The sequence below is a fragment of the Spea bombifrons genome, chromosome 2, assembly GCF_027358695.1.
Source record: "Spea bombifrons isolate aSpeBom1 chromosome 2, aSpeBom1.2.pri, whole genome shotgun sequence".
Lineage (NCBI taxonomy): Eukaryota > Metazoa > Chordata > Amphibia > Anura > Pelobatidae > Spea > Spea bombifrons.
Window position 1 is genome coordinate 73,985,077 of NC_071088.1, and position 11,905 is coordinate 73,996,981.

At 40.2% G+C, this 11,905-nt stretch overlaps 1 protein-coding gene across 1 annotated transcript; it reads right to left on the reverse strand.

The window, feature by feature from the left end:
* Positions 1-1,525: 1,525 nt before the first annotated feature.
* Positions 1,526-11,888, reverse strand: YARS1 (tyrosyl-tRNA synthetase 1). The gene is made up of 14 exons (XM_053454777.1): positions 11,779-11,888; positions 9,565-9,658; positions 8,629-8,775; positions 7,535-7,710; positions 7,152-7,281; positions 6,978-7,058; positions 5,966-6,058; positions 4,240-4,375; positions 4,063-4,148; positions 3,822-3,957; positions 3,353-3,450; positions 2,738-2,931; positions 1,951-2,092; positions 1,526-1,830 (listed from the first exon to the last, which is right to left on the reverse strand). The coding sequence occupies exons 2-14, from the start codon at positions 9,619-9,621 to the stop codon at positions 1,720-1,722; spliced, it is 1,587 nt and encodes a 528-aa protein (XP_053310752.1). The 5' UTR covers positions 9,622-9,658; positions 11,779-11,888; the 3' UTR covers positions 1,526-1,719.
* Positions 11,889-11,905: the final 17 nt, after the last annotated feature.

Sequence of the window (11,905 nt, forward strand, 5' to 3'; positions counted from 1 at the left end):
TCAATAACTTAATGTATAGTGCCAGTATTGCAGTGCAATATATAGTGTAGCAAATATAGTATAAAAGGAATAAAGGGGATATAACCCCTTGCAATTCTGGCACCTCCTTTTTAAAATACCGTAACTACAGGTATTTAAGCCATTCATAACTATCAGTAATTATTAAAAAAATGACAATTACTAATCATATATGTATATATGACAGTGATAATGTGTAAATTATGATTCATAGGATTTAAATATACATATATTAAGGTTGCATCCCAGTTTGCTTTTATCAAGGTGATCTGGAAACATTTTACAGCTGGTTTAGTTTAACAGAACAGATCAATCTACTTTGATCTGAATTGGCTGCCAAAAGGTGTTTCTTTGATCGGCTGATTAAACATAGTGTTCATTGTCACGTCATTTTATGAATGAGGTTGGGTAATTATCACACATTACTTGGTTATATACCCTGGTGGTTGAATCGCTGACCGGCCAGTAACAACTTGGCATCCCGCTAGGCAGGTCATAGAATCAAACCTTACGCGGGATCTTCCCTCATCACTTTAGGCAAAGTAAGTTATATCAATAGAACAGGATTGTCGACAGGAATGAGAGGGGAAAAGGTGTCTGCTTAGCCATCAATTAATGACTGCCAAACATTGTGTGCACATTAATATTCTATATGGATCAGGTACTCCTTGTTTGAACATGTCTGTACCATATACCCCAGGAGCAGGGTTAAATACAAATCACATCCCACAGTGCTTCAGTGTTTAGAATCTATTGTGTGTGCGGGTATTAAATCACAGGCGCTCATAGCACGCAATATGAAAAAGTACACTGTATAAAGTGGTTTTGGTGTGCTGGATTTACTTGCTGTAAATGTATATATAGTAGGTTGAATTGAGATGCTGAGCTCTGCTATGCACTTGCCAAATTAACTGAAAAGTTACACGCTATGGTATATACCCACTCAGATAAATATATATATTTGCCCAAGTGTTAACATTGATGCCTGCATGGGATAGGATATATTTAATCTTGACTCCTGGGAGTGCTTTGCCTTGTTGTGGATAGTAAATTGAATATGCCTGGCTCCAAACTTTAAAAAACGGTTGTGTACAGCACTGGAGATTTCTTTTTTTTTAATGGCTTTTATGCAGAAGGGCCGCAGGGTGTTTTTTTTTTGTGGGTGCAAAAGGTAGGCACAAGCCACCTCAGCTGCATCTTTTACTGCCTCTGTAAGCACAACATTATATATATATCAATAGATATTTATTTGTATAAACAGAGCACTTACAGGATCCAGCTCCCAGAATAGAGACCAAAACTGTAGTTCTGCTTACAGTAGATGTATATTTATCTTACGCTTTCACCTGAGATATGTATGAACCATACAATCCTTATATATATATATATATATATATGTGCTGTTACCAAACTGGACTCATTTTCTTACGCTAAACAGGACCTAGGACTTAAATTTGGTAGAGGTGGGATGGATGGAGTGTTGCACATATATAAGCACACACCGAGGTAAATGAAATACATTTTTATTCCATTAATGCAAGTTGTACACAGATCTTTGCAATGTGAGTGGCATTCCTGTTTTATCACATGCACCTAGTATAAATATTTGAACATCGAATCCACGTGTATCTGGCATCCGGGCTGTGGCGGGGTTAGGAATTTAAATCCATGCTGCGTTTTCCGTTGTTTCAAGGTTGAATCTCAGCTGATATTACCCCCTTTTAGCGATTTACAAGTCACAAGCCCTAGCTTGGTCAGAAAATTCTTCCCTTTCCATCGAGCACAGAGATCATCAGAGATCTTAAAGTCAGCCTGGAAAAAGATGACATGTTAGTTAACAGGTGCAAATGTAGGGGTTGATGATGATGATGTATGCTATCAGAAAACAAGTGTGGTTATCAAGACAACCAGAACATGGGAAAGCCAGGATACCTGAAGCTTCTCAAACACTTTTTTCTTCGGTTTAAGTTCTCCTTCTGGCTCGCCAGTCTCATGTCCTTCTATGTAGACTCGTTCCCCAGGGGCTGAACCTTCAGGAGGGTCTAGTGGTTCTACTTCTTTTTGTTCCCCTTCCCTGGTATGAAACAAATGTATAAAACACATGGAAATCTAAAATGTCTTTGTTTTAACTGTATGAGGTTTATAAAATCTAGCCAACTAATGGCATAGAAAAGAATACAGCAGAGAAGTATAATTGGCAGGACTTGAGCCAACGCCTTCACGAAAAAAAGGTATTTTCCTAGGACCCAATAACTGAGGCAGAGAGAGAACGACAGCTTGTGGTCCTTTCCTGTCGTTTTCTCACCTCCTCAGGTGGACCTGGCTCGTAGCCACAATAACATGCCCAGTGTTAGGGCTATGGAACGTATCTCCCTAACATCCATCACATCATTTTCAGCTTTCAGTTGCTCTCTCCTCCTCTTCTAATACAACAGTAGTTCTGCGTGTGGCTTGGAGATGGTATATAATCGCATTAAATTCCTTTCTGGTAACAAACAAATGAAAATCTTACATTTGTGTTTCCACTAAATAATTACATTTACTGAGAAGCTAAATCAACATTCCTCAATACAAGATTTTGTTTCTGATATTCTGTTACTATGTGTGCTCCTTCTGCGGATGGTAGGGGATTTTTTTTATTATTAATATTTTAACACGCATCAGCAGATCCATGTTCATATATAAACCAATCCGAGAAATGAAACGCTTATTGACTTACCTAGATGCACATAACAGCATGCCCTGTGATTCCACTCCACGCATCTTCTGAGGCTTTAGATTGCAGAGCACAACAACATGTCGTCCCAAAAGCTCATCTGGGGATACGTACTGTACCAGTCCACTGACGACAGTACGGGGATTCTCTTCACCTACGTCCACTGCCTGTACATACAGAGTGTCTGCATCTGGGTGCTGCCAGATTAAAAAAAACAAGGACTGTATTCACTTTATACATTTGTGGTAATAAAACCTACAAAGTGTGTGTAAACCTGCAATACTCCTTTTATATTAAAGAAGAGAACATCCAATATCGGCATTTTTGAATTGCATAAAAACAACCCCAAAACATTTTCTGTTTTACTTTAATATCTTTCTTATGACTATAGTGTTTTCCCCCTCTCCAGTGTTCCCTATGCCTGTGTTTGTATTCTATACAATCCAAATACAAAAGATTGTTCACATATTTGCTAAAAATATTCAAGCACTGGATACAGAGCCATTATATTGCATAGAATGTTAAATTTTAAGTTATTCTTTTAACATACATTACAACTAACTGATTATGTGGGATTGACACACCAGGGAGATGTATGATTGTTGCTTCACAACTTACCCTGTTCACATTCAACACCTTCCCAACTCGCAAATCTAAAAGAGACGGATCAATCTCCTCCTGGACAGCATTCTTAGCTGTACCTTTAGCAGCATTCTCTGTGAACAAGCAAGGGCAAACAACACAAACAATAGGAGTGAATTTTACGGCACAAATAAGACAATGCGGGTTGACATTTATATTCTGGCCATTTTTTTTTTTAATGAATTTGTATCATAGCCCTGCCAGGCATCTATCTAGTCTGCCTGTTACTTCTGATCTAGGGACCAAAACCTAAACATATGCCTATGCCATGCATGTTTAAAAATCCTCACTCTTAACATCAACTACTCCTGCTGGAAGGCTGTTCCACTGATCTACCAACCTAAACATAGCTTGAATTACTTTCAGACCACAGGTGTTAATCTCATGGAATGACTAATGAGGAAAGGTAGACAGGAATCAAACGCCCAATCTTGTGTTTACTCACTCTGTTTGGAAGGGTCAGGATATGCCTCATTACTAAGTTTCCTCATTTCTGGTTTGGCAAATTTTTCTCTAATTGGGTCCAAAAGTTTGTTCAGAGCTTTCTCCACAGAAGCCTTCAAATCCCCAGGGTGAACCAACTGCAGACAGAAAGCAAAGAACACAAGTCCAAATCACTGCCATACAGAGGAAAATCACCAAAAAATAGGCCTTATAACATCTCTTTTTGAGAACCACCATCGCACCTGCTCAGCAAAGTCCTTTTCCAGGGTCTCATAGTCTACGTAAGTTTTGTTTCCCCCATATTTCTCATCTCGGAGGATCACAAACTCTGTATGTAGGGGAAAACCAAAAACAAGTGAGTTTAGAAGATGAAACCATGCTTCAACCATGCTCTTATCCGCACTTAACAAAAAGCCAACCTGATTTTAGGGGAAACAGAACATGTCTGACAAAGCTTAGAACTCCGTTGTTCTCTATGTTTCCAGGCTCACAGAAAGCCTTCTTCAATTTCTTCTTTACGTCTGCAGGAGAGTCCAGGAGATCAATCTTCGATTCCTGGGAAATTTTAAAATCACAAGTGAGTAGTATAAAAGAATACAGATCAGTGATTTGAGTCTAGGAACCCATGGTGAACTGCAAGAACTGTCTACAGCCCTAGTATGTATTACATGTGCCATATGTTACACACATTGCTGGTACCATCATACAGTCAGCAACCTAGCTGATATGAACAGGCATTATTTGATGGTCCACCAAAGTAGAGTTAGAGCTACACTCCAGCTACCTTACCGCCACACACTCCAACATGTAGGACATTAAAATTAAGCCCTTCCGTCATCAGAATAATATTTGTATAAAGTCTGTATACTAAACTAAGTTGTGAATCACCTCAGCACAAATTAAGCAATTCAAATGTCTGCTTTTAAGAAGAGGTACTGGTGCCATAGTAATATGCAGTTTATCTTTTAGGGAACTATTTGGTCAAGCTATTACTGTTTTAGCGCACCTGTATATTCTGGTCTTTATTTTAGTAACTGCTATTATACCTATAGAAAAAGTCGTCTTCTTCTCAGCTTCTGGTACATTGAGATATGCATTATACGACCAAAAGTACGCGGACACCTGACCATCACACCTATGAGCTTGTTGGACATGCCATTCCAAGACACAGGCATTAATATGGAGTTGCCCATAACTTTGTGGCTATAATAGCCTCCTCGCTTCTGGGAAGTCTTTCCACAAGATTTTGGAGCGTGTCTGTGGGAATTTGTGCAGATGCAGCCAAAAGATCATTTGTGAAGTCGGGCACTGATTAGAAAGCCTGGATCTCAATCGGTGTTGATCCCAAAGATGTTAAACGGGGTTAAAGTCAGGACTCTGTGCAGACCACTTGAGTTCTTCCACACCAAATTTGTCAAACTTTGTCTCTATGGAGCTTGCTTTGTACACACTTTACAGTAAGCACTTCAGTAGGTAGTATTCTTTTGGCATCTGCCAAACCCAGATTCGTTCATCAGGCTTCCAGACAGCGAAGCATGATTCACTGCTCCAGAACCCAGTGGCCGTGTGCTTTACTACACTCCAGGCAACTCTTGGCATTGCACAGTGATCTTCATCTTATGTGCAGCGGCCCAGCCCTGGAAATCCATTTCACAAAGCTTGTGCTGATGTTGCTTCCAGAGGAAATTTGGAACACTGTAGTAAGCGATGCTACAAACAAGATTTTTACAGGCTACATCACTCGTGGTCCTGCTCAGTGAGTGTGCGTGGTCTACCACCTCTTGTCTGAGCTGTTCCTTATAAATGCTTCCACCTCACAATAATAGTGCTTACAGTGGGCAGGGCAGAAACTTTACAAATTGACTTACGGCAAAGGTGAGATCCAATGACGTGCCATGTTTAAAGTCACTGAGCTTGTCAGTACTGCCCATTCCACTGCCAAAGTTGGTCTATAGATATGGCTACGTATATGCTTAATTTTATTGCCGTTAGACATGGATGTGGCCGAAACACCTAAACTCAATAATTAGGGGTGTCCACATACTTTTGGTCATATAGTGTATTAATATATTGAAATCATTTAAAACTAGGGTCCTCAAAGCACCCTGTACATAAACCTCCTGTATATATATATTCAAGTCTCACCTCTTCAGAGGAGCTCATCTTGCCTCCAGTGAGACCAGGAACCATGGGGTTCATCAAGTGAATGCGCTTTGCGTAGCCCAGGGCGGGAAGATACTAAAAACAAGAGGGTAGGCAACAGAGAGATAAAATGTAATTAATATCCAATATATTGTACACAGCTTCCAATTGTTAGGTGCACAACTTTTGTTTATTTGAGCAAGTGCATTCAGAGATGGGCTACTACAGCACAGGTAAGTAGGGCTCATTTGTTGATCCCCCTCTGACACGTCCACAAATCAGTAATATAGTGAGGAGTGCCTCTGTACCTCCATCTGCACAGACCTTCATTCATCATCTCCCTTGTGCAACTTGTCATTTTGTGAGGCTGAGTGCTGGGATATGATATTATATCCTTGCACTCAGAACGCTTAGGCTGAATCCAGAGCAAGGTAAGTGTCACCAGACCACCACAATATATCAAAAGCTCAATATTCTTGTAGTTTGCATTTAGTTCTCATAGAGACCAACAAGCCACTTGGTCACCAAAACACCCAGAAATGTGCATCTCTGAAATCGGTGTTATATATGTATGTGTTACATTTGTATAATATAATTATATATATATATATATATATATATATATATATATATATATATATATATATATATATATATGTAGTAGAAGTATTATTAAACACTCATCTACAGACACCAGACAAGCCAGAAAAAAAAATGAGAATGTTCTTGTTCGACAAATACACTGCGCTACACGAGACATCGCCGTACTTTCAAGGCAAATTTGGTGCTCTTTTTTGTTTGCCTTCTCTAAACATCCTCTCTATTGCCCAACACTATATGCACTCTAATGAGGAAGCTGCCGCAAGCATGAGGTCCCTCACCACAAACACTAGCAGAGTTCATCACAGTGACACTAGACATTCCCATAATACTTTCCAACTCGTACTCGCACTAGAAGCAAGAAGACACACCGCACTTGTGATCATTCTCCATACGCTCAGTATGTTAACTTTACCTTTTCAGCAAATGTGAAAATTTTCCTTTGGTCCACTCCGCCAAACTGGGCATCTACCTTCAAGTATTCCTCATCCAGAGCCTGCAATGGCACACATAAAAAAAGAACTTTTAGCAAAAGTTTTTTTTAACTCTTTGCTGCCCCTGGTTTCTGTCACAATCTTGTTGCTCCTACCTGCAGTCCTGGGTACAACAGCCCACTGAGCAAAGGATGCTCCACTTGTTTTACCACCTCCGCCCCTGCCTTCTTAGCATCGTGCTGAGTGACAACTGAAGAAAGTCTGTACACATCCAGCGTGTACTCCCTGAAACAATGTAAGGGAACAGGGGTGTCTATGCAGGCAAGAGTTCATATATAAGCAATATTCAGATCAATCAAATTTAAGAGTAGAAAAAGACAGAAAAGGGCCAATGGATTATATGCGTATTCGACATATACTGCAGGGATCTCGGATTCCTGTTTCACATAGCAAATTTGACGTGGATTAGATAGCGAGATGCAACAGTCATGAAATGCGTGGTACAGAAACAGACGAATCCCTTCCTCTCCTCTCATACTTGCTGAGCTGGTACTCTGTTCCCCGGATGAATCGCAGACGCTCGAGCGGGACGCCGATACTTTGCAGCATGGCCTGGATAACGTGCTCATAGTAACGCGTGCGAAGCTCCAGCAGTTCCCACGGAGCTTTCATGTTATCAAGATATGCATGGAGATCCGCAAACAAGATGGTCACCTGGGGTAATAGAACGATAGGTGTCACACATAGAAACACACAATGTGTCGGCAGATATGAAGCATTGGGTTCATCCAGCCTGCCCAACTTCTAAATACTTTCCTTGGTCCCTGGCCTTATCTTATTTCTAGGATAGCCTTATGCCTTTCCCATGCTTGCTTAAACTCTTTTGGAAGGCTATTCCATACACCCACTGCCCTCTTAAGTAAAGTAATATTTCCTGATATTACTTTTAAACCTTTGCCACTCTTGTTGTGGAAGTTTAACCATCACATGTTATATAGGGAGGAGAGAAACTATCCAAGATAAGCTGCACTTTGTTCTTATTGTACTGCAGTCCATACACCGAACTCCATCAGTAGACAGCCAAAAGCTCTGTGCCCTCTTGTAGCTTTCCTGAAACACCACAAGCCCTCTGCTAGCCACCATCTTAAGAAAGGCTCCTCACTTGGACTACTTTGGCTGATCTACAAGTAATTTTACCATTTAATAGTTTATTATGCATGTTTTCTGTATATGTACCAAATATATACTTTGGGGACATTGTTTATTTTTTTGGCTCAATGAACATTCCTTTGCTTCTGATCCTCTCCCCTTCTACAGCCATAACTCCCCTTTTATCACCTTAAACATTTCCTCCTATTCACCTCTCTTTCCCCTCTTGTAGCCTTCCTGAAACACCGCAAGCCCTTTGCTAGCCACAATCTTGACACAAGCACTAACCCACCTATTTGTTGTATTTAGAAATCCTCTTTTGCATCCTGCAAACACTTAAATATGAATGTATATTTGTTATGTGTGCGCTAACTACCTCACTTAAGTTATACAGTGCTGCGCTGAATTAATAAAAAGGTAATAATAATAAATCTTCTCTAGCTTTTCAGCTCATGGATCAAGCAAATCCCTTCCCTTTTTTACCTCACAACCAGCCTTCAAGAAATCCGCAATCTTTGACATCGGCACAAAATAGGCCACATGTGGCTTTCCGGTGGTGGCCGTTCCCCAGTAGACCCGCAGCTCTCGCTCCTTGAGAATTTCCTTCAGCTTGTCCTCCCCTAGGACCTCCTGCATTAGAGAGAGAATGTCGTGATGAAAAACCAAGAATCGGATTATAAAATAAAAGATAAGATGTTTCTATATTCGGAGAGGTACATTTTGACTTTTACTGGGTTGACCCCCAACCTTATTCAATAACATTTAGTAGGACGAATATTTGTTTAACAATATAAAAGTGTATAAGCATCATTTCTATTTAACAATAACATGATATCTGCTCTCCTTGCCATTTTGGACATGAGTTTACAATAAAACAGATATTCACACATTGCACACAATTCATTTTAAGCCCACATTCTTTTTTAACCCTTTCAGCACTGGAGTTCTAGCTAAACCACGAAATTGGCTTTAACAGGATTTTAGTGATAGCCATACAAGTAATGTACACTTAACCTATGGAAATATTTTACAAGTTAATCTATTCCAAGATACCCAGTTTAAGGCAAACCGCGTTACGTTATAATGATAAAAGGTTGTTTTGTCCTTATTTCCCCATATATGTGAAGAAAAAATAGAAAAAAATACTTATAAAAGTAACTACTACCCCTTAACTTAATCATACACATGTAGCGGCACGTATGTGAAGCGGCACATTGAGCAAATTAGAACTACTATTACTATCCCTATTACTACTACTACACAAGTTTAGTATATAGTTAAGCATTGCAAAGGATTTGTAAGGAAACGGTAACATCACACCTGTTGATGACATGGGTGTAGGAATGTAAGGGTGTCAGGTGCATTTCGTCTTAATTTAACATAGTATGACGTGTGTGACGCATGTACAGAAACACAAACCTGCAGGTTGCGTGTGATGAGATGAGCCTTCTCCTCAGGAGTTACACTGTCACCCATATTGTCTTGTTAAATACACGCACTTTTCTGCAAGACTCTGTATAAGAGAGAAAAGTATAACCATTGTCAGCACTTTACCCAGATGTGTCCGCAGGCAGAATAAAAAAAAATAACCAGATTGCGCAACTGCTTAGGGACCCGACGGTGTAAGGGACGCCTTGTAACATAAAAGACGAAACCTATACATTTGTGACACCAATTCCACATGAAATTATCACTGAAGTGTATTTTAAGTATAATAATACTTTATTATACTATATATTATATATCCTCAGCACATGCATCATTATTCTTTATATTAAAGGGATGCTCCAGCCACCAAACATACTTTAATGGGTATGTGCATCTATTGCGTTCAATGGGAGAGCTTTCCTGCCACTGGTTGGCTGCTTCAAGCACCCAATCAGACACAAGAGTTGTTAGACTATGGAGGAGGAGAGCTGCAGGTATTGCCTAAGGTAGGAGCTTGTTTTAATCCATATCCCGGAACTCAGGGAGTACCTTAATACGCATCCTTCTTTTGTGGCACTTTTAGGGACAGCAAATGGTCCCGCAGCAAATATTTTTGCTTAGGGTCCCCAATAATTCAGAAGCGCCCCTGTCTACAATAGAAAACAAGCGCATCACATGCCGCTTTCTCTTAGACAAGCCAATAGACAATTATTAGACTGAATGATAACAGTCTAATCACTACCACATTACCCTAAGCAAAAGGATGCATTGAAGCTCCAAATCACCCAAATTGGACTTTGTATTAAGGTTTTTACTTTACATTACAATCAATATTTCAACCTATACCGGCCTTTAGCAAGCTTTGCTTAACAGAAGTGTAAGAACCCCAGCGTAGATCAAAACAAGGCCTGTCCTGTGCCATGAAAACGTCATGTGTTTTGAGGTGCTGCATCTCATCACTTATTTGGGGTATGGTTTTGAGGTGTGGCGGACCAGTATTGTGTCTGCGGCCTCATCTGGTATTGCTGTAGCTTTGTCCTGCCGTTGTTATTATACCGCCAATCACTAACGAAGGTTACGCCATATATAGAAACATAGAAAGTGACGGCAGATACGCCCAACCTCACGTCTTTCCTTCCAGACTGTATATGCTAAGATCCTTTAACCTTTTCTGACAGGCCTCACAAAATATTTTTATTAAAGCAGCTATACTGAACGAGGCCATGTATTCATTTACAATATTGCCCCAACATCGTTCTTGATTCGTAACCTGAACAGTGGAACTAGCTGCACTAGTCTTGTGCTGGACACTGATAATTGTCGAGGTTCAATGTATGAATCCACAACACCAGGAAGCTTCCAGGAAATAGGAACTGGAGCAATGTTTACACTGAACTACTACCCCAATCACACTCAGTGACAATAAAGCAAAGAACGCTGGTTAAGACAGACATGAGACAGACACCCCATTAATAGAGCAGATTGGACATTAGATATTGGACAGGTTCCCAAACAACTCATCACCTACTGTGTTACATTTATTGCAGTACATTGGCCAAGTTCCTACAGCGGAGCTCACTCACTGCTTCCTAAAACCAGATGTCATCACAAGTGTCTGGATCTCAGATTCCCCAGCACTCTTCCAGGTGTACACATTCATTCCAAATAGGATGAGGTAGTGAAATATGATTTAAATACCATATGAATGACACTGTGAACATACTTTGATATTTTAAATATTTCTTAAAGTTGTAAACACTAGACGTTTGACATCTTCAACCCATTCAAGCAGATGTGTATAAATAATATCATAATGACAAGAAATAGACCAGCTGACATTTCCTGTGATGGGTAACATCAGGTGGTTGATGCCAAAATCAGATCCTGACCAATACAGTGGTCCCACGTGAAAATTACCTGTATGCCTTTTATTTAATGATAAAAAAAACCCCCACAAAACAGATCAACTGAATGACTTTGACTTATTTCCATTACAAAGCCTGACAGACATGTGTGGCCCGTAAGTAGCCACGCCCAGAACACCGATCTACTGCTTTTATAATGCAAATCCTCGAATACAATTAACCATGCTCTGTAACTGTGTCACCACCACACGGACAGACATACTAGACATTTTCCCTTATATGTAAATCGTTACGATCACTCTTAATAACATCACATCCTAACCGAGCCGTTTCGTTTTACCTGCCGGTACACGTGGTTCTAAAGGCGTCCACTGATACTCGCCGCCGGTGATTGCGTCAGACGTGTTCCGTTCGATGCGCTCGGCACTTGATTAGGCTGGCTGGCTGGCTGGCTGGCTAGTGGTTGG

What these genes read in the sequence shown, in the direction of transcription:
- YARS1 (XM_053454777.1), bottom strand. Translation starts at nt 9,621, where the DNA reads ATGGGTGACAGTGTAACTCCTGAGGAGAAGGCTCATCTCATCACACGC. An exon ending in AAAAGGACTTTGCTGAGCAG is followed by an intron (nt 3,958 to 4,062) that starts GTGCGATGGTGG and finishes TTCTGTCTGCAG; the next exon opens with TTGGTTCACCCTGGGGATTT. An exon ending in ATGCTGTTATGTGCATCTAG is followed by an intron (nt 2,093 to 2,737) that starts GTAAGTCAATAA and finishes GTTTCATACCAG; the next exon opens with GGAAGGGGAACAAAAAGAAG.